General features: G+C 52.3%; 1 protein-coding gene across 7 annotated transcripts in view; it reads left to right on the top strand.

Moving 5' to 3' along the window:
• ADCYAP1R1 (ADCYAP receptor type I) overlaps positions 1–22,586 on the top strand; it is a 60,124-nt gene that overhangs the window by 13,208 nt on the left and 24,330 nt on the right. For 4 of the 7 annotated variants that reach the window (XM_077120470.1, XM_077120432.1, XM_077120485.1 and 1 more), the window contains exons 4-12: positions 11,965–12,072; positions 14,755–14,775; positions 15,863–15,904; positions 19,117–19,226; positions 19,843–19,940; positions 20,381–20,513; positions 21,169–21,322; positions 21,767–21,827; positions 22,508–22,577. In XM_077120470.1, the coding sequence (XP_076976585.1) occupies positions 11,965–12,072; positions 14,755–14,775; positions 15,863–15,904; positions 19,117–19,226; positions 19,843–19,940; positions 20,381–20,513; positions 21,169–21,322; positions 21,767–21,827; positions 22,508–22,577 (797 nt within the window). The remainder of the gene's footprint in view (positions 1–11,964; positions 12,073–14,754; positions 14,776–15,862; positions 15,905–19,116; positions 19,227–19,842; positions 19,941–20,380; positions 20,514–21,168; positions 21,323–21,766; positions 21,828–22,507; positions 22,578–22,586) is intronic. The other 3 variants (XM_077120478.1, XM_077120461.1, XM_077120452.1) reach the window with 2 other exon arrangements.

Genomic DNA, 22,586 nt, shown 5'->3' with positions numbered 1-22,586 from the left:
CTCAAGGGTGTGGCCCCTGGTTGAGGATCACTGGACTTCTGAAACCGTCTTTCCCTGCTTTCCTCATTGTGCAGGTGGGAACTTTGGCTACTCAGGCAAGGGAACCCTGACTCCCATCTGGGACCAGGGAAGGGATCTGAGTGGGCAGTTGGGCACTTGGGAATGGGGGTGTCCCTGGAGGGCTCCCCAGCCTTACAGATGATGTCTTAGCCACTGGAGGGCTGGCTCCAAGTCAAGCTGGGGATCTCCACTCAGGCCAAAGGGATTCACTTTTCTGTTTGCTGGGAGCTCTTCTGAGCACTGTTTGAATAATTGATTAATCTGCAGGCCAGTTAAATGTAATGGTCCCGCTGGGTACAGCTCCTGGCCAGTTGCTTCTCAGAGAATATCACCTGGTGATGGAGCCTCTCTTGGCCATGCTAGCTTTTCCCACCAACTGTGTTCTAGATCTGCGAGCCCTAAAAGAATGGTGAAACCAAGGCAGGGCCCAGAGGGAAAGAACATATGGTCCAACCCTCTTGTTTGGTGATAGGAAAATGGGACCCTGGGGGCATGGGAACCCAAGCATGGCATCCTACTTCCTGGCCTGGACTGCTTTTTACTGTCTCTGACCAATTTGGTGTTGAGCCAAAAGAAAAGCATCCAAGAGGTGAGAGTTGAGATGGGAGATGGGGTGCAGACAAGGAGAGCTGTCCTGGGCTGGGGAGAGAATATGACACAGGCTGACCAACAGGGCCACCGTGGCAGAAGCATTAGAGTGATGGATGGATAGACAACCATCCATTGACAGGAGAGGCTGCTGCTGGGGGAAGGTCAGAGCTGGATGAGGCTGGTGCTGGGGGATGCTGGTGCTTTCCGCGGTCTGGTGTGCTCAGAAGAGAGAGCAGTGAGGTCTTCGTGGGAAAGATGGGGAAGGATTCATGAAGAAGGTGGCATTTGACCCAGAGCCTTGGTTCTCAAACCTGGATGTACATTAGAATCACCAGGGAAACTTTCGACAGATAACAAGCCATTGGCCGAACCGATTACATCAGAATCTCTGGAATAGGACGATCATGGGTGATTTTTAAAAGCTCCCCAGGTGAACATAATGAGAAGGTAAGTCTGAAAGTCTTTGAGCTAGGCCAGAGGGATGGGTAGACACTGATGGAAAGGTAAGAACTGAGAATGGATCAATACAGAGAATATTCTAGGTAGAGAGAATCATGGGAGCAAGAGGCTGGGAGGCTTGAGCCTGACATTTTTTTGTTAGGGGTGGGGGTGGGGCAGTGAGTAACCCCATACGTCTGGAATCTTGGGTTGGAGTGAGTGAAGGGGGGTCTAGAGAGGGGCAGGGCTCAGGGCACAGTATCTGTGTGTTTCATCTCCATCTGTACTGGAGTTGGAGGTAGAAGGCCAGCAGCAGCCTGCCTGCCCATGGACTCTTCCCACTGGGCTGGCATCCCTGCATCTGTCCCCTAGGATTTCACCTGGTTCTCTTCTAGCTTTGCTTCAGATGCCCTATGAGTCAGGGCCACCCACAGGTTACCCCCAAACCTGAACTTTGGTGGGAGACTGTAAGCCTGAGGAATAAACTCACTCACCCACCCATTCATGCATTTATCCACTCACTCATTCACTCACTTATTCCCTCATCCTCTGACTCTTCAACTCATGTGAGGAGCTGGAATCTAAGGGGCTTGGGCTGGGGAGTGGGGTCAAAGCTAGGGGACTGCAAAGAGAGATTTGCAGTCCAGAGAGGTCTTAGCTGTCAGAAAGAAGAAGAGCTAGTGCAGTGGGAATTCACTGGAATTCCCGTGTAAAGAAGCCTACTTACAGAGGCTTCCTCTGTGCCACTGCAGTGCTTTATTCTACCACCATAGTAACCTGGGGTTGGGGGAGCATCTGTTATTACCCATATTTATAGATGCGACAACTGAGGCATAAGGAGATGATGCAGACTGCTTAACTTAATGACACAACCCTTAAGAGGCAGAGGTGAAACTTAAACCCAGGCTGTCTGTGCCATCGACCAGAAGACCTCTGAAGAATGACAGCTTCTGAGTCCCAGCCTCCCTGACCACCGACCACTGGGCCTCCTGAAAGGCACATAGCACCTTACTCTTCTTTCCTGTAAAATGGTGGAGAAAATTATAGCTACTGCATAGGATTATTGCATTAAATGAAAAAACCCGTGGAAAGTTCCAGGGATGGTGTGTAGTGTTTGCTGAGTTCTTGAGAGATACGTTATGCTTAGTGAGTGTAGTCATCCGTGGTGTTGAATCCTCTTGGTGTTTCGCATCATGGGCTACATCCCAGTTCTTCTGAGAAAGGATGGAGACATCTGTAGGAAACAGACTGGTGCAGTTTGGGACAATCTGGGAAGGCTTCTGGAAAAGCAGGGCTGGGGTTCCAGATCTGGGTTCTAGAGGGCAGATGGAGAAGCTTGGGAAGGAAGAAGGGGAAGCTCCAGGTGAGGGTGACATGGGTAAAGTCAGAAAGGGGACCTGAGTCTAGTGTCTGGTGGGTAGGAACTGTAATAGCAAGCACTCTTGCACCACAGGTACCAGGTTCTTTAGCCAATGGAGTTCATCTAAACCTTATCCCAACTGTGGGCTAGGTAGGGTCCTGACACCTATTTTGCAGATGAGGCAACTCAGACCCAGAGAGGTTACTTGTAGTAACCTCTTTCACCCTAGTAAGTCACACAGCCAGGAAGTGGGACCACTGGGACGGTCCTCGAGTGTGTGCTTTTAACCGCTATCCTGTATCGCTGCTCAGAAGAGGCGGGAGGAGACAAACCCCTGCCTCCCACCCTCAATGGAGGGAGAGGCCATCAGCAGAGAAAGTTGAAACGCAGCTAGACAGATGCCGGGAGAGGAGGGCCTTGAAAGAAGTTCAGAGGCCTGCAGTTTTCTTAGCTATGAAACGGCCAAAGGGTGTTTATTTTCCTGAGGGTCAGGAGCTCCTAAGCCCTCACCAGTACCGATCTGCTTGGCCCATTGTGGCTCGGGTGGAATGGGAGGGCTGACCCCAGAGAGAGCCGTCCAGCCTTCCCTGCTCACGTCAGGCCTGTGCTTCCCAGGGGCTTTTCCCTGTAAGCCGAGGTTGGAGGAACCCCTCCTAAGGGGCCCAGGAGCAGGTGGCCTCTGGGCTCCTTTCCAGTGCAAAAGTTCTGGGAGAGCTTTGACCTTGCTGTCAGCCTCCAGGGAAGGATTTGCCAGGGTCTGGGTTTTTTCTGTGCTGCCTGCTCAGAGCCCCAGACCTACTCCTTGGGGCATCTACGGGGCTGTCGTTCAGCTGAGCTGTGCTTCTTGACCTCAAATTAAACATGCTTGTGAAATGTGGGTGACACTTCATCTCATTGCACCGTTCAGCATACTGGAACCCCTTGAGGAGCATTTGACTAGTGTCCAGTCCCAACCCAAACCAACATCAATGTGGTCAGCATTTGGGTGGGGGGCCAGATGTGGTATGGTTTAAAAGTTTCCAGATGATTCTAAAGTGTATCTCGGGGGTGCAGGACCACTGATTTGGAGAGAACAGCCTCCACCATGCTCATATGATCTCAGGGCAGCAGTCTCGGAGGCCTGGAAGCTCACCCTAACCCAAGGGTCAGATTTGAGTGTGGCAAAGAATTGACAGTCTGTGCAGTATGTTATGTGTGCGTGGGCTGGGCTGGGAGAGGCCAGTCCTCCCGTGGCTTCCTTCCCTGCACCTTCCGCACCACCAAGACCTCAGCACAGAACACTGGCCACAGGTCAGCGCATGTCCCTGAAACGCACTTGAAAATGGAAATGAGAACCAATGTTTATTCCAATGATTTGCATGTGAACTCACAACAAAAAGTTTTTATATCCTTTTCTACTTTTATATATTTTTGTGTATGTTACGTGTCTCCCCATAATTTTAAAAATCCAAATAAGTGAGTCAGTTGAAAGGGGGACGCTGACTTGTGAGAGGTGAGGTGTGTCCATGGTAGGACGTGTGGAAAAGGATAGAGGTCTCCTGGGAAGGCATGTGAAGTCATTTCTCCTCACTGACCCTGCAACCTCTTTCCCAAAGAGAATGTGGGATAAAACCACATAGAGGGACCTCGAGAGCAGGAGCAAGAGACAGAGGCATGCGGAGAAGAAGGTACCCAGGCTCTAGGAGGCAGCTGGAAGGGGGTGTAAAAGGAAGGAAGGCAGGTGGCCATGGGGAGTGAAAGCAAAGTGTTCTGCCTGGGCTGTTTTGCCTGCAACACGCTTGGCATGCTTTAACGATGTTTATTGGGACCTGTGGTTTTGTCCCTCATTCCAAACCCCTGAGAGCCAAATGGGACTTGAGACAGCACTGAGTCCAGCTCTGTCACGTGGTGCACAGAGGGGCTGAAGGCCAGAGGAGCTGTAACTGGCCCGAGTCACACCAAGGGCCAGAGCCAGCCCTGGGACAGGGCCCAGGTCCCTTTCTACTGCAGTGCTCTTGTGCCCAGAGGAGGAGGAGAAAGGAACCCTGTGCGTGGGAACAGGCTTCGCTGCCTTCCAGCCTCTGCGTGCCGTTCATCCCAGGGGATTCAGGGCGGGGTGGGGGGTGGGAGGGTTACCCAGCCAGCACCTTCTCTTGGCATCAGCCTAGAAGCTGTCCCTACCTTTGAATAGAGGTGGTTGGGTGTTGTCCTCCACGGGATCCCCACATTCTGGAGAAGATAGAGGAGGGAGGCCTGAGGCAGCCTTGGCAAGGGCAGGAGGAAGAGAGGCCGAAAGCCCGCTCATCCCTGTTTTGACCTGGTATCCGCAGCCTGTCCAGTGTGTTAAGTGCCTTGTCCCAGCCCCACCTCCACCCTGGGCTCTTCTGGGGAGAAGAAGAGGCCTGCAGGAGGGGCACCCATGTGAGGGCTAGGCCCAGGCTCCCCTGTCCAGGGAGCAAGATGAGCTTCTGGACAGGCCTGGGGCCGTGGGCACCAGGCTGGGGAAGGCTTGGGGCCCGCGGGGACCCTCACTCTGATGAGGGTATCCCTCGTGGGGCTTGGTGTCACATCTGACAGAGAGTTCCGTTTCTGTCCTTACGGTGTTTTCCTTTAGTTCAGCAGTTGTCAAACTTCAGTGTGTATCACAACTCCCTGCAAGGCTTGTTAAAGCGCAGATGGCGGGGTCCTATCCCCGGAGTGTCTGACTCAGGAGGTCTCAGGTAAGGCCTGAGCAGCTGTATTTCTGACAGATTCCCAGGAGGCGTTGCTGGGATCGGGAGCACACGTTGAGAGCCAATGCTCTAGTCTTTTCAGGCTTCCAAAGGCCAGGACTCCACTGCATCTCTAGTGCCTCCCCTCCATCGCCAGCACTGAGCTCACAGGTGGTCCTCATTTTATGAAACAGCAACATTGACTGCAAATTTCAGTAAATTGAATGATTTTTAAAATGAGCTACTTGTTCTAACAATACCTCAGCATCCTCAGGTAGCTTCTTAAAGGAAGGACCACGGCTTTGTCTGAGTCCCTTTGGTGCCACTGGTCTCACGAGTTTTGAACGCTGTGGGGGAGCCTGACAATTTCATCTCCATGACAACCCCAAGATTAGCTCTTATTTTGTTCCAGCCTTGGGCCTAATAGCTTTTGCATTCTCTCTGAGTGCAACCGTGCTAAATGGACTATCTCCCTCCCTGCTGGCACAAATTGCAGCCCCTCCTTGGCTATTTTATGGATAATGTCTTAGGTGGGAGCCAGCCCCAGAGATTGTCCATAGGCATCTCCCACCTGAGGCAGGAAGCCCCCCAGTGCCTGGATTCCTGTGACAAAGTTCCATAATTGAGGTATGTATAGTAGACTTAGGGGACAGAAAGGTTGAGGACTCAGGCTTAGGACTAGTGTGGACGTAGAAAAAAGGGTACAAATAAATGGGGCGTGTGTGTGTGTGTATGGGGTAAGTGCATGGAGAGGTCTCCCAGGGAACAGGACCTGATCTGATATTTGACCTCCTCTGGAGCAGCAGGAGGAGGAGGAGGATGGAGAAGGAAGAGGAGGGGGTGGGGAGGAGAGAGCTTTCTCAGCTGCTCAAAAGCATTTGGTGCACTCGACTACATTGTCCTTGTAACATGCTTTCCTGACTGCTGTCACTAGCCTTTCCTGGTTGTCCTTGTAGCCTTGACCATCCCTTCTCTGTCTTCTTTGCCAGCTCCTCTTCCAAATGTTGGCATTCCTTAGAACTTGGGGCCAGGCTATACTCTCTTCTTCCTCCTCTAATGTGTACGCTCACTAGACTACCTCTCTGGTTCCATGTCCTTGAATAGCATCCCCATGCTCACCACTCCCAGCCGGCTCTCTCCACATCTGACCTCCTCCTCTGACCTCAAGACTTTTAATCCAAATTCCTGTTTGACATCTGGTTCCACTTGGCTCTTCACATCATCTCAAACGAAGTATATCCCAAATTGAATTCTTGATTCCCAACTCGCCTAATTCTCTTCCCGCTGCTTCCCACCATCTGCTCTTCAGACAGTCTTCCCCACTGTGATAAAAGGTGCATCAGTCCATCCTGCCAGACACTCAAGCCATAGACGTGGGTGACATCCTTGGTACCTCTTTCTACTTCACTATATTAGGGTAGTCTAGATGATGCTGAAATAGCAAATAAGCCTTAAAATCTCAGAGATTTAACACAAAAACATTTGTTGCTTGTACATGCCACAGGCCAATGGGGTCAGCAGAGGTGGGAGGCGGAGCTCCACTTCACACAGTCATTCAGGAATCCAGGCTCCCTCCACTGTGGAATACGGCCACACTCCACATTTAACTCCAAGGCTCCTACAGCAGGGGAAGAGAGAGATAGGGTGTGGAAGCCTGTGAGGCATGTTTTAGAGGCCAAGTCATCCTTCTCATCCACTTGCCATTGGCCAGAATGCAGTCGCACAACACAGGTGAGCACTGTGCCCAGCCAGCCTGTCACCAAGCCCTGCCAGTTCTGCTTAGATTCTGTCCTATACAAGGCTCCAACTCTGTAGCCATCACACCAAATCGAGCCCCGTCAAGTCTCTCCTGGACCACTGCCATGTCCTCATGGGTCTCCCATGTCTCCTTTTCTGCCCTTTAAATATATTATCTTCCACACACAACCAAATCAGAGCACATTGGCACCTTTTCTTAAAACCCATCTGTGATTGGCAGATTAATGGCACCCCAAAGACATCAATACCCTGATCTCCCAAATCCGTGCATATTATGATACATAGCAAAAAGGACTTTGGAGACGTGATTCAGTTAAGGATCTTGAAATGGGGAGATTTTCCTACATTATCCATATAGGCTCAATATAATCACAAAAGTCCTTGTAAGTGGCAGTAGGAGGACCAGAGGAGGAGACAGATTTCAGGATGCTATGCTGCTGATTTTAAAAGTAGAGGAAGATGCCATGAGCCAAGGAATGCAGTCAGCCTCTAAAGATGGAAAAGACAATGAATCAGATCCTCTCCTGAAGCCTCCAGAAGGAACCAGCCCTGTTGACACCTTAACTTTAGCCCAGTGAGACCTATGTCAGACTTTTGACCTCAAGAACTGTGAGAACTACTTGGTGTTAAGTCACTAAGTTTACTTTGTTACAGTAGCAACAGGAAACTCATACACCATCCAGTGACTTCTCTTAGCATTTGGCATGCAATCCCAAATCTTTTAACACTACCCATCTCTGCAGTCATCTAACTCTCCCACTGCACCAGCTCCATCTGTGTCACTGTCCCTCTGACTCACTCAGTTTTGGTCCCTTTTTTCTTCTTAGAGTGTTTCTGATAGAACAAGTGTCATTCTGCCTTGGGGCTTTTGTATAGAGCATTTCCTCTGCCTGGAGCTCCCTTCCCTTGGCCAATTAATATTCCCTTGGCTTAAGCCTCCCCTGACCCACCATGCCCACCCTTGCCCCCAATCTAAATAAAATATACCTGTAATTTTCTCTCATACCTTATGCCTTTTTCATAGTATGTATCTACACTGCAATATCTGTATCTGTTGGACTGTTTATTTGTTTAATCTGGGTCTTCCCCACCCCCCACCCCCACCCTGCGTCTATAAGCTCTATGCAGGCAGGAACTGTGTATCCTTTCCATATTGCCTTGCAGTGTCTGGCTTACTATGGTGCTTAGTATTTCTTGAATAACTAAATGAATTAGGAGGAGAGTAGGAAAATGGAAGGAAAAATGTTTGAAGATGAGGGAGAGGGAAGAAGAGAAGAAAGAGCAGGAGGAAGAGAAAGAGAAAACGTTATCTTAAAATCTTCCAGCACCAACTACAGTTGGCATGGAATGCAGGATATAGAAGCCAGATTTGTTCTGGGTGAGGGGAAAGAAAAAGTTGCTGCCCTTTGGTTTAGAAAAACCCAAGACTTGCTCAGTAGCCCAACTCCCACCCTTTTAGGCTCTAGGGGAAGGGCCCCAAGAAAACAGTTCTGGGAGGGTTCAGCTCCAGGGCTCTTGAGGCCAGAGCTGGTACCATTAAGAAGCAGGGAGGAAATGAAAGCTTCTAGCTCCTCTGATCTGGGTCAGGCTAGGAGGTGATAACTGCAGGAGAAATCGTTGGGCAGGATATTTTGGGAAACCTGAGGAGGTGGCTGTGAGCCTCCTGTGGCCCAGTGATGCAGGCCAGAGGGGTAGATGGAGGGTTATGAGCTCCTGGCAGACTCAGGGTCATTGTCCCCTAAAGCCAGACACTAGGATTTGGGCTCCTGATGATAGGGTCTGGTTCTAGGCTTCCCATACCCTGGTGCTGCAGGAGATGCTCCTAGGACACTTAGTCTCTGAAGAAAACCCAGGCTGGAAACCCAAGGAGGCACAAGGTGGGCTTGGAGAGGTGTGAGAGATGGAACCTGACAGTCTCAGGCCGGGGTGGGCTGCAGAAACTTTGGCAGGGGTGACGGAAGCATCCCCAACCTCCCCCAAGCCACCCTTCTAGCAGAGTGAATCTCTGCTCCAGAATTCAGGTCTTCTTACTCAGTGTTGGGAGGATCCTTGGAGACACCCAGCCCTTGCTTTTGCAGACAGGGAACTGAGTCATGAGTAGGGTGGGTGGAGACTTGCCCAAAGTCATGTAGCGCTTGGCAAGGAGACCCTGTCCTTTGCCCTTTCTCTATTTTTAAATATTGATTTCCCAGCATTGCCTGTTTCCTTCCCCCGAAGAGCCCTGGTGCCTGAACAGGGCCAGGTGGACTCTAGGTCCTCAGTAAATAGTTGAAGAAAGACATGGCTCCCAATCTGCTTCTGCACCAACAACCATCCTGGAAGCACCCTGCTCCCCTCGGTCCATCCCTGCCTTACCCTTCATCCCTCCTTCATCCCTTACCCTTCATCCCTCCTTGCTCCTCGGCCTTTGAGACTCTGCCTGCTCCATCCAAGGTGCCTCGTGACCTCAAGGAACATTGGCTGGCAGGAGCATCTGGCCATGCCAGGGCTTAGTGCTCTGTGTTATGGGAACATCTGTTGGCTGGGGCTTCCGGGTCGTGGGCATTGACCACACTTCACAGCAAACCACAGTCAGCACTGGGCACGCAGCTGAGGATGTACCGTCACCCATCTGTGTGCTGGCTGGACGGCCTGCTGCAACGGGTGATCCGGAATAACTGAGGATGGGCCTACTGCTGAGACCTGGGACCGGCTTCCTGTGTCTGGCCCTCAGCTTCTTCATGTTCCTCGTTGGTTGTCTCACAACCCTCTGTGGAGTGTCTGGCTCCCACGTTCTGCCATTCTATGAGGTGCTATTAGCCAACCTGAGTGGATGTGAATTATAGAAGGTCTGGATCCTGAGGGCCAGGGTTTTATGCACCCAGAAGCTGTCTAGCTCCTGCCTAGGATACCTTGGCGACCCATTAGTGGACTTCCACTGGGGCTTCCTTCTCACCTCACAGGGCTCTATTTCACCTCCCGGCCGGGGCTTCTTCCGGGGGAATGATTCCCAGGGACACCTAATGGAAACAGTGGAATTAATAGTAACAATAGGGAACATGCATGGAATGCAGAGAGCTTGGTGCTGTTCTGAGAGTTTCACGTGTGTGAGCTCATCACTCCTCCTAACAGCCCTTAACTGGCACAGAAGCAGTCCCCGCCGTCCTACTCCCTCCACCCAGAGCACAAGTTGTGTCCGTTCCTTGGAGCGCTGTACTCTCTGCTGTCTGACACGCCACACTTGGGCTTCCCTTGCCATGCCTTTGGCTACTGGCTCTTGATGGGCTTCCTGGGTCCACTGCATAAATATGGGCGTTCCCTGGCGTTCTGTCCTTGGTGCTCTTTTGCATCCTTTCCCTGGGGGAGCTCTTCTGTCTGAGGGCCTCAACCACTGCCCAGGTGCTGGAGTGAAAAGGGAGAGGTGGGGCAGGGCAGAGCAGGGCAGGGGTGGGGTGGCAAGGGCCTTAGTACCACAGGGCCTTAGAACGACTTTATGGTCTATGATGGAGACCGGAAGCTCCTGAAAGGTTGTAATTGTTGGCTCAATATTCATTTGAAAAGATCGTTGTCATAGTTGAGGGGTGGTGGTGGTGCAGGGCAGGCCACTCAGAAGTCTGTAACAGGGTCCAAGTGAAAGGTGATTAGCACATTAGGTGGGGGAGGGTGGTAGAGAGTAGGAATGGGTTCCGTACACATCTGGAGGTGAAACCAGCAGGACTTGGTGACTGGTTGGAGATGTACCATGAAGGAGAAGGAGATGCAATGGGAATGACTCCCAGAATCCCAGCTGTTGTCTGAAGCAGGAAACCAGGTGTGAGGAGGCAGGTGCCATGTGGAGTCGTGGGCCCTTCACGGTGGGCTCTCCAGAAGGCATAAGGTGGGCCTTAGGGAGTGGATGGAGATGGAAGATTGGGAGTTGTCCGCATATAATTGTTAAAAGCGTAAACTCCATGATCTCATTCAAAGTGCGTGGGGCATGCACTCCGAGGAGGGGCAGGGCAGGTGCCTGCATTTGTGTACTGGCAGAGGAAGAGGCCCAGAGGGCTGGCGGTCATGAGACAGGTGCACATGGCATGGTCCAGTCTCAGACGGGTGACCTTGGCAAGAGCTGTTGTAGTGGGAGGAGAAATGTAACATGAAGGGAGGTGAGGAGGGAAGGAAGTGCAGAGAACACCACTGACAGGCTTACAGGGGCCAGCAGGAAGGAGGGAAGTGGCCAGAGGGTTTGGGGAACCTGCTTAGTCCCTGAAGCCCCCAAATATGGTTGTCAACTTTGCGTCTTCCTCACTCCCATAGCTCATGTCCAATGAGACGCTGTGATTTGTTGATTCCTAAGTACCTCTCAGATCTGCCCTTTCCTTCCTCTCTATCCCTCTGCCATTAGCCTGGTCCCTATTTTCTCTTCCTGCAACTTTGCTGTGGCCTCCACAGTGGTCCCTGCCTCTTCCCACTCCAGGTCCTGTTGTTATTCCGGGCCATCCTTGGCACACTGACAAGTGTGTGCTCATCCTTTAAGCCCCAGCTCCTTGCCAGCTCCCCTGGAAAAGGTGCCCCTGCTCCAAGGTTGCCCTCCTGGAAGGCAGATGGGGTCTGGGAGCAGCATCCTCCTGCTGCCCGTCCAGACCAGCCAGGCCCTTCCCTCCCCCATAGGGCCCCGGGAGGAGACTGCTGTGGAGCTGGACCACACAGTATGGCCCATGGCCCAGTTATGGGGCAAGGAAGAGGAGCTGGTGCGGGCGGTTGTGGGTGGAGGGACCACAGAGACCTCTGTGTCTCATGCTTAGGGATCCAGTCCTATCCTGGTGTTGGGCCTGTTTCCTTCTCTCCATAATTCATTGGGGCATCGAACTGTGGGGATGTGTAAAATCAAATGGGGGCTCTCTAGGGCGACAGGGTTGGTCTATCTCTACCCCAGGAGCCCCTGAAATGGGCTTGTGTCACAGTTCCTCTTTGGGGCATCCTCCAGGGACAGGCTGAGCTGTCTGTCTCTCTCTCTCTGTAAACCGCCTCCTCCCCCTTGGGCCTGCTCCTGTGCTGTGTGTGGGGGGGTGGGGAGGCCTGTACTCACCGTGGTTCCCTTCCCCACAGGATGCCCCGGCATGTGGGACAACATTACCTGCTGGAAACCTTCTCATGTGGGTGAGATGGTCCTTGTCAGCTGCCCCGAACTCTTCCGAATCTTCAACCCAGACCAAGGTAGGTTCAGTCCTGGGGGATCTTTTGACCACACACACATTTTTGCCAGATCCGCGAAACTCGGGCACAAGGACAGCAAAGCTACCCCGCAGGGAATGATCCCTGCTCCTGAGCCCACATGCTGGTGGGGAGGATGGAACCACAGACTCGCACGCCCATGTGAGAACCCAGAAGCAGCCCCCGTCCCAGGTGCCCAGGCCCCGTGGTGGTAGAAGGCTTCGTCATGGATAAGAGCAGAGCTGAGCTCCCAGACTCAGGCTCCATCCTGGCTGTCACTCATCCCCACCCCCGCCCCTGTGGGGACCTGGAGCAAGGCCATTTTCCTCTCATTACCAGCCTCCCTGCGCTGTAAAATGAGAACAGTGTGTGGCTACCCCACTGGGTGGCTTCGTGAGGCATGAAGTGGAGTAATGCACGTGGAAATCGCTTGGCATGCGGCCTGGCACGTTTTGTATGTTCAATAATAAATGCTAGCACTCATACCATCACAGAGGTCCAGCGAGACACACAGACATGGGTGCACAATTGGCTCCCACCCCCGCCCCCAAGAGAATGCGATGTGTGGGGAAGGTAGCTGCACAACAAAGACACTCCCCCGCACACACGCTCAGGCCCCTGAAGAGCCAGGCACAGCACCCCAGACCTTCACATTGGGTCCGTGCACACTCACGCTTATGAGCAGAGTGTTTTCTCTCTGTCCTCACTGTCCTTGGCCTAGGTACTGGGCTCTGCTGGGAGGGCTTAGGGGAAGAAGAGCTGGGCATCCCGCCCTACGGGACCCCTGGGCTTCTGGGGAGACTCAGTCACCACATGGAGAGCAGTGCAGCCGGTGACTTGGGGGGCCCTGCTGGATAGGGGCTGGGGTGGGTGTGAGCGGTGTGAAGAGTTCCATTTTGGACAGGAATGTGTTGAGGTCTCTGGGGGCCGTTCGGGTGGTGTGGAGATACTCAGAGGCTCCGCTGACTTGAGGCAGAGACCCTGGAGGTGGCAGAGCAGCTGAACTTTGCCATCTTTGGATGTGGGGTGTGGAGCTGGGGCAATAGAGCATACTGTGGCCAAAGGTACAAAATTCTAGCGACTGGATCCTGTAGGAGGGATCTGGGGGCAAGGGCTGGCTGTGGATCCCTCCTTTAGGGGTGAGTCCAGTGGATCCTGGGGCCAGTTCCAGCCATTTGGCTGAGGCATCATGGATGCCCAAAGAAGGCTGATGACCAGGCCGTCCACTCTGGCTGAGAGCCGGACCCTGGCCCTCCTCACTACCCCTCATGGAGTCAGGGGAGGCCAGGCAGGAGGCTGAGGGCATGCGTTGGACTGGGCAGTGAGAGGTGATGGACTTGCCTGTGCCCTGAGCCCTGGGTTGGAGCCTTGGCTCGTGGAGCACAGACAGCGGGGACTCCTGAGGGACTGAGGGGTTCTGAGTCACTTCCCACCTGAACTTCATCTTGCTGTCACCTATCTAAGGTTGAGACTGATGTCCTTCTAGAAGTGGAGAGCTTCCAAGGTCTGCTCCACCAGCGAGCCCTGGCTGGCTCAGCTAGCAGGCTCTCTTTGTCCTGTTTCTGAGAGGCAAATGGCACATTTTCTTTTAAACCATGAAATTGACCCATCTTGATTCTGCCCTGGTGGGGAAGGTGCTTGCAGGCGGTTGCAACAGGAGAGAGAGTCAGGACTCTGAGTCCGGGACCCCGTCTCCACCTCCCACCTAAGACCAGAGAAGGCACCTGACCTCGCCTGCCCCACACCCCCTCCTGGAGCCACTCAGCCACACCTCCCACCTGAAGACCTCCTGCCAGCACAGAAGGAGGTGACAATGACAGTCTCCCATCGTAGGGGCCTGAGGACTGTGTGTGACCCCGTGCAGGAATGGGAATGGGTTTTGGCAGAGGGAACATGGGACATGCTGAGCGGAGTGGTGCAGGCTGAACGGTGGAACATCAGGCCCTGGGCAGCCCATGACTCAGCCCAATTTCTAATGCACTCCTACAGAAACCAACTTAATCACTTCCTTCTCTGTGTATTCCTTTCATTCAGTCGTTTATTTAAAGTTTATTGAATGTCTACCATGTGTCAGGGTCCGTGCCAAGACTGCTTCTTTTCAATAACAACAAAAAATGCAAAATGAATCAACAGTAAAACAAGATTTGCTTAAGATAAACCTCCCTCCAGATTGTAGCCTGCTTCCTCCCCTCAGGAAAAGGCACAATGAACCTGTTACTTGCACCTGATTCTGAAAGGCTCATTAAGGCTGGCCTTTTCACAGAGTCATTCACAAAGCTGAACCGGTGAGACTTTCCCCTAAATGGAGAGAATGGAATTTCTCATTTTCTTATTTGGTTCCCAGGTAGCTCAGGACTGGATTTCAGGTTCATTGTAGGAGTTGTCTCTTTGCAGGGTGCTGGAGGGTCCACCTCTCCCCTCCTCCCAAATGCCACTACTACTTTCTCTTTAACTCTGCTTTTTCCTGCTCTGGAGGGAGAGGTAGAAGCTTTCAGTGCCTGACTGGCCTCCAGCTTTTAATCTCATCCTTCTGGGTCCCCAGTAGGACCAGTCCCCAGAGGCTGAGGGTGGGACAGGGAGAATGTGGTCAGTGGGAGACTGGTGATAGAGAACTGACACCAGCCCCCTTGCTTATCTCTGCTTTCTCTCTCTCTCTCTCTCTCTCTCTCTCTCTCTCTTTTTCAGTCTGGGAGACCGAAACCATTGGTAAGAGGAACTCACTGCTGTCTATCTGTCTATCCCATGGGAACCCAATATCAGGAGATCCTAGTGTCTGGTTGCTGGGATCCAATGGGGGTGGAATGGAGGCCCAGCAGGGATCTGGTTCTTCCCTCCTGTCCCCTCCCCCAGGCCACCCACCATTAGCCATGCTGGAGGTGAGCATGAGCAGAGAAAGATAGAGGACACAACCCTTGCCTTCAGGTCACTCTTAGGGTCATTTGGGAGAATGAGACTCACAATTGGTTGGAAAATAAGCCTACACAATTTGCATCAACCCATGCATGTGCATAGGTATAAGCTTGAACCTGTGCATGAGTCCAGGCAGATAGTGACATTACCAGTGGCTGAGGAATTGGAATGTACAGCAAGTGAGAGAATGGAAGAGACTTAACCATGGAGTTTGCTGACAGAATAGTGAAACAGTCAGGGAAGGCTTCCTGGAAGAGGTGGCATATCAGCTGGACTTTGGAAACAGGATTTTGATAAGTGGAGGGTAAATGGGGTTTCATTGAGAACAGGCGATTTGGCATAAGAAAAGAGAAGTGAGAACAAAGAAAGAGAGAGAAGGAGAAAAATTGTCTGAAGATACCATCCTTGGAGTTCTGAGTTCCCTTTAATGAGAGAGGTTTGGAAACTAAGATGGAGGTTTGAGCACTAAAGAAGATATGGCAGCCATGGGCCCCCATGTTTCTGTTCCTTGTCCCCTTTTTTAAAAAAGGCTCAATTATTTTTACCCAATTTTCCCCATTCTGCTCCCTACTCTGAAGGCCCTCCAACATCCCAGTCCCCTGATAGTGCCACATTCCCTGTAGTCCCCGGGGAGAGAATTTAGTAATGAGCCATTCTTAATATCAGAGAAATATAAACCAAATGGGATTGGCTGTGTCAGAAAGTGTAGTGCAGCTACTCAGTATGATGCTGCCTCCTGGCCACGACTCCCCCTCCCCCTACCCCTCCAGCCCCTGCCCTGGTCTCTCAGACCTGGGGGGCAGCCTTGTCCTTCCCGGGTGAAGAGCAGACAGTGAAGCACCCTGGCAAGCCGATGCATCATGCTCACATCCATGTTTTGCAGGAGAGCTTGGTTTTGCTGACAGTAGCACCCTGGATCTCTCAGGTAACAGGATAAGCTGGAGGTGGCTGGGGGTGGCCGGGCTGGCTGGAGGGAGGGCATCTATTGACCTGCGATCTTGGAAACCCAACACCCCAAGCCGGGTTTGACCCTCTGTGGCCGTATAAGTTTTGGCAAGTTGCTTCTCTAATAAAGCCACTGATTTCTTCTTCCCCCAAATTGAAAATCATGTTTCAGTACGCCCACAGAATATTTGGCGCACAGCTTCAGGGGAGTAACAGATCTCTTGAAGCCCCTTCACAGGCTCCTAGGAAAGAACTCCTGAATTAGGTGGTTCCTGATAGTTGTTGGACAGCTAGAGCAGTGATTCTCAAATTTTAATTGTGCATCTCACCTGTGGGCTTGTGTAAACCCAGATTCCTGGGTTCCACCCCCAGAGTTCCTGATTGGAAGGCCTGGGGTGGGGTTGAGAATTTGCGCTTCCAGCCAGTCTCCCAGGTGAGGCTGATGCAGCTGGTCTGGGGTTCACACTGAGGACCACTGGACTAAACTGTGCTTCCCTGCTATCACAGGAATACATAGCCCAGGATGATTCTCGTGGAGTAGGCTCAGTCACTGCGGGGTCTCAGCCTGGTGAGGCCCCCGTCTCCCAGAGATTTCTGTCAAAACGGTCGAATTGTGAATTCATGGAACGGTCCTGAACAAAAAGGTTATACTCTTCTGAGCCTGTGCTGTATGTGTTACAAAAGGAAGAAAAGAAGAAAGAAAGGAAAGAAAAGAAAGGAACCAATTTTTACCTCCAGGACATTTATTTTAGCACTTTTTTATTGTGAAATATAACATGTATACAAAAAAGTGATAGATTTCAAAGTACGTTGTAACAGTGTTATAGAACAGATTTCAAAGTTTGGTATGGGTTACTGATCCACAGTTTTAGGTTTTTCTTCTAGCTACTCCAAGACACTGGAGACTAAAAGAAATGTCAATGTAATGATTTAACAGTCATACTCATTGTTAAATCCTATCTTTTCTGTTACAACCCCACCTTCTTTGATCTTGCTCCCGATCTTTAGGGCTATTTGGGCTCTGCCCTTTCTTATTTTTTCACGTTGGAAAGGGCTGCGGATTATATGGAATGGGGGATGGAACAGTTGATGTTCACAAGAGGCTGGCCCCTCAGTGTTTCGGGACTCACCTGGCTTAGGAACCTGTCTGGAGGTTGTAGGTTTCTGGAAAGTAATCATGTGCATGGGACTTCTGCAGATTCTCAGATGGAGCCCAAGTATTCTTCAGGGATGGCAGGAAAGATTTTGGTTGGGGTTTGACAAACCATAGAATAGCAATATTTAGCTGAAGCTTGCATAAGAGTAGCTTCCAGAATAACCTTTCAATGCTATTTGAACTCTCTCAGCCTTATTTTGTTACATTCCTTTGCTCCCTTTTGGTCAGAAAGGTGTTGTTGATCCCATGGTGCCAGGGTCACACTCCTCCTGGGAACCATGTCCGTATGTTGCCAGAGAGACATTCACCCCTGGATGTCATTCCCACATAAGGAGGAGGGGGCATGCTTATTATTGTTTTTCAAAGTGGCTTCCCTTCCCTCTTCCCATCACCCTGCTGGGGACAAAGCAGAGGAGAGAGGAGGCCCAAGGCGGTCCTTGGCCATGGCCATGATTTCCCAGAGGATCCAGACTCTTTCAAAGAAGTGTTCAGTGCAGCTTGGAAGGAGGTTTGCCAGTAGCAGCCTGAGACAGATTGGCAGGAAGAAGGCATGGATTGGCGTTAAACTGTGGGACAGCAGTGAGCTCCTTTTCTCCCCCTGGACCTGCCAAACCTTCTCCTTATCCTGAGTCAGAGAGCACAGCGTCAGAGAAGTGGTAGAGACCAGTGTCTCCACTATGGGCTCAGCATGCTCCTCTATGGCAGCTTCCCAGAGACCTCAGGAGGGTGTTTCTGACTTGAGAATTTGGCTGAAGATATCTTCCAACTCAGTGCAGAAGACGCAAAGGTTGGAAAACTGGAGGAGTCTCCTTTCTTGGCCTCTGCCTTCAGCCCAAGCAGACCCTCGTCCTGTTGACCTCCACGCCTCCTTCCTGAGCTACTCCGAGGTGGCCCTCCCTGCAGAGGGGGAGAATTCTGCCTAGCAATGTGGGTGCTGAAGCCCCTTTTCTGCAGCTGTCTGTTGTTTTACAGTTTCTTGGTTCCTGAAACCTGTAAATGAGAGAACCTTCCCCATATAACTGCTTATGAAGTGAGCTCTCCTCATATCCTCATATACCAGACAATCTCCTGGGAAGCCAGGCTGGGAACAGGTCGCAGTCTGAAGCCACACTTGAATGCTGGGTGACAGGGAAAAGGGTATACTTGCCTTCTGCCCTTCCCTGGATGTTAGTGACCCACCTTTACAGGCCACTGGGAGAGGGGGTATGAAAGGAGCATCATTAAAGGCTAAAACAGCCCCAGACAGGGCGAACAGCAGCCTAGAGTCCAGGGTAGAGGTAGCAAACAGCTCTTAATGGCTCGATTGGCCCTGCCCCTTGGGTGTCCTATAAAATGACCCTTAAACTCCATCAAAAGAACATTAAAGTACACTCATGACAGGAAACAGAACTCTGAAAGGCAAAACTTTTTTTTTTCAAAGCCTAATCATACATCTTAATGAGATCTGGTACTAGGTTGATGGTGGTCTGGTCTTTGTTAGTGAAGCAGGCTCTCTCTCCTGGGGCTGCAGCTGCAGAGAGGCCACGGGTTCTGGACAAAAGCTGGGCTGCTCAAGGTGCAGCGAGGACCACTCGGGCTTCCTGGACTCACCCCAGAGCTCCTGAACCAGAATCCCTGGGGTGGTGGGCCTGGAATCTGCATTTGTGTTTGGCCTCCCAGGTGGCTCTCCTGCACCCTAGAGTTGGACAAATGCTGACCAAGGGTCCAGGGGAGGGCCTCAGGGCTCTCCCTGGCAAGCCTTTGTAGCTCCAGAAGGGAAGCATGCAGGGATGCTAGATCCAGCCAGGCTCAGTCCCCTCACCTCTTCCTACCCCCTTCCCCAACCTCTGTGGTGTTCTTAGAAAGGAGTGAGCTTCAGGTCATCAGAAATCTGTTTTCCCCAGACAGTAGAGAATTTCTCAACCTTCTGTTCTTATGCTTTTCATATGAGCATATGGGTTTGTAGGAATTCCCACTTAAGAAATAATTTTTTAATAAGAATTTTAAGGCCCTCTAGAGTCATTTCCATGCCTTGCTGATTTCTTTTCTCACTGCAGACATGGGAGTGGTGAGCCGCAACTGCACGGAGGATGGCTGGTCAGAGCCCTTCCCTCATTATTTTGATGCTTGTGGGTTTGATGAATATGAATCTGAGAGTGGGGACCAGGTGAGCTTCTTATCTGCTCTGAGGTGGTGGTGGGCTAAGGGTGTTCCCCTGGGGGGAATGCAGGCCACGCAGTTCTCTAGGTGGTGTGTACAATTCTGCCAGCATTCTCATGGGCACCTATTGTGTACCCAGTCCGGATGCACTGAGGGCAAGCCAATCATTCATTCAGCCTGGGCTGAGAATCAGCTTGTGTACTACCTAAGCCCCCCATCCGTGTATGTCCCCCAACCCACCAACTGCTCTTCCAAGGCATCAGGAAACTTAAAAGGTTCACGCTGGGCCCAGTGGGGGCCTCCTGGACCCTTCTCTAAGGCTGGTGCCTGTTCTGATTGGTCACACTTGCATTCAACATATGTTTATTAAATACCAGCAGAATGCCCAGTGCTGAACAGAAGGGAGCAAGAAGCTCAGCTAGGGGTTGGGGCCAGGTACAGGCTCTGATGAGATGGAGGAGGTGAGAGCAGTAAGAGAAGAGAGGGAGGAGGTGAAGGGGGTGGAAGGCTCAAGGGTGCCCAGGCCCTACCTCTAGCACCAGGAGACTGGGTATAGCTCCAAGGAGGGCTGGAGGCCGGGGCCAGCACCACATGGAGCCCTGTGGGTCCTGTGTCTACCCCAGGACTACTACTACCTGTCGGTGAAGGCCCTGTATACCGTCGGCTACAGCACGTCCCTCGTCACCCTCACCACTGCCATGGTCATCCTGTGTCGCTTCCGGTGAGACCCCTGGCAGCACTGGAGTGAGCGCCGCCCCACCTCTGCCCAGGCTCCACCCCCATTCCTCCCTCTGGAGGTCAGCCCTGGAAGACATCCCTAGGATAACAGATGGGAAACTTGACCTCAGAGAGGGTGACTGACCTGTCCAGGCCACACAGCAAGGCAGAACCTGGGTGTGGAGATCTACACTTTTCTTTCATCCTCCTAGACTAGACAGAGAGAGGCCACGGGTGGAGAAAGTCTGGCCCCATGGAGGAGTGGGGCCTGATGTCAGGGGCTCAGATGTAAGAATATAGAGAGGTGGGAAAGAGGGGTGGTCAAGTTGGACACCCGTTGGAGACAGAGCCATGGAGTTGGCCCAGAGCACACCCAGGTTGATTTTGAGGCACTTTGGGGTTTATTGCTTCACCACCTCCTCCTCCCCCGACCCACTCTCGTAGGAAGCTACACTGCACTCGCAACTTCATTCACATGAACCTGTTTGTGTCGTTCATGCTGAGGGCGATCTCCGTCTTCATCAAAGACTGGATCCTGTATGCAGAGCAGGACAACAACCACTGCTTCATTTCCACCGTGAGTGAGCTGAGCCCCCTGCCAGGAAGGCCCCACCACCTCCCACCGCCCATTCCACAACTCTTCCGCCCTGCCTGCCACCCTGCCATCTGAGCATTTGCCTGCAGGGTTAAGACATTGCCCTCCCTGGTTATCATCGAAGTCCTGGAATTACCAGTGAGGTTTTGAGCAGTTAGCAATCCCTCTGTGTGATGTCACCTCTAGCCAAAATGTGAGTTCTAGTCATTTCTTCCTGTTGTGGTACTTGGCAGAGAAATTGAGGAAGTTCAGGTGGGAAGGCCAAGTCCCAATTGATAGATGAGGAAACAGGCTTGGCGAGATGGCCAGATCAGACCATGGTCCTATAACAAGCCCATGATGGAGCCGAGGTCCTGAGGTCTCCTATCCTCCTTTTGAGGAGACAGTACAACGAGAAGAAAGGCTGTGATGAGATAGCATAGAAAGAACAGTTCAGAGTATGGGTCCTTGTCTTGGAAAGGCACACCTGGAGGAGGTCTGTGAAAAGGAATTGTGTCCCCCGTCCTGTGTGCTGTCTGAAATCCTCATTGTACCAAGGAAGGGTTCTCCCCTGGCCCTGTTGGGCTGGGTTTTCAGGGCTCTCCTGGGGGCTGGGGAAGAGACGCCTGTTCTTCCCTGGTCTTTGGTTCTCTTCCAGGTGGAATGCAAGGCCATCATGGTTTTCTTCCACTACTGCGTGGTGTCCAACTACTTCTGGCTCTTCATCGAGGGCCTGTACCTCTTCACCCTGCTGGTGGAGACCTTCTTCCCTGAGAGGAGATACTTCTACTGGTACACCCTCATCGGCTGGGGTAGGTGATTGGCTGGCTCACAGCCTCGACAACAGAAGACCGCACATCCAGCTGTATCCTTGGCTCCACCTTCAGAGGGGGCAGGCTGAGGAGGGAGGCACTGCCCCACCCCTGGGCTGATGGGAGGCGGATGCTTCTTGGGCCCTCTCTGGCTCTTCCTGCCCCCAGGAAGCCCACCATCTGAGGGAAAAGATATGCCCCTGAGTCTGTCTGGGGCATGGGATTGGCCCTGCTCACAGGAACCCCGGGTCTAAGGAGGAGGGGGATCTGAGGGACAGTCAGGGCCCCGGGAACACCAGGTCTCATAGGGAATCATGCCTCCATCTGTCAGAGCCCCAACTCTGAGGGGGATGGTGACCCACCCCAGGGGCCCCAAGTCTGAGGGGGACGTTCAGGCATGTTGGTTTTCCTGCTACGCTGAGGCTGCTTTGCTTGCTCTCCCAGGGACCCCCACTGTGTGTGTGACGGTGTGGGCTATGCTGAGACTCTACTTCGATGACACAGGGTGAGTATACTCCATGCGTAGGACCCCAAGCAGAGGTTAGATTCTTGCGAGGAATTCGCAGTGGCTGACCTGACTTCAGGTCAACTGTCCCAGACAAGCATCCGAATCTGGGCTCAGGCTAAATCCTAATCCTGGTCCATGATGGAGCCCTAACCCCACTGGAAAGGGACGCCCTAACCAGGTCTCAGTTGGGAACCCAGTGAGAAAATGAGGAAAGTTTTGGAGGACTTCTCTGCTCCTGCAGCCAGCTCAGAGTGTCTGTTTTCCTTTTAGGGAAGGGAGGAAGACTGTTTCAGGTGAAGTTGCACTCCCTAGTGCCCTAGGTCTGAAAAGGAAGCGAGGTCCCTTCCCAGGAGCTCGGTTGATTCCTGACTCTTGGGCTTCGGTCGCCCTTTCCCTCTGCTGTGGAGAGCAGAGCCTTCTGGTCGATCTTGGCCAGTGCCTGTGTGGGCGGGCAGCATGCCAGGGATGCCTTGGCAGGGGAGCAGAGAGGAAGACCGAGGCTCAGAGCAAGGGCACCTGAGGAACCAGGGCTCCTGTCTGCAGTGTGCTCGGGAACCCTCCTTGGAGCCTACAGGTGCTGCAGGGGCTACAGGGGCTTTGTCCAGCGGGCATCCCTGCCCCGGGCACCAGCTTTCTTCTCTCTGCGTCTGTATCTCCTTTGTCTGTCTGCCTTTCAGCTGCTGGGATATGAATGACAACACGGCTCTGTGGTGGGTGATCAAAGGACCTGTGATTGGCTCCATAATGGTGAGTGTC

Source organism: Tamandua tetradactyla, chromosome 1 (assembly GCF_023851605.1).
Source record: "Tamandua tetradactyla isolate mTamTet1 chromosome 1, mTamTet1.pri, whole genome shotgun sequence".
In the NCBI taxonomy this organism is placed as follows: domain Eukaryota; kingdom Metazoa; phylum Chordata; class Mammalia; order Pilosa; family Myrmecophagidae; genus Tamandua; species Tamandua tetradactyla.
The sequence above is the reverse complement of the archived record's forward strand: the minus strand, read 5'-3'. Positions and strand labels throughout refer to the sequence as shown.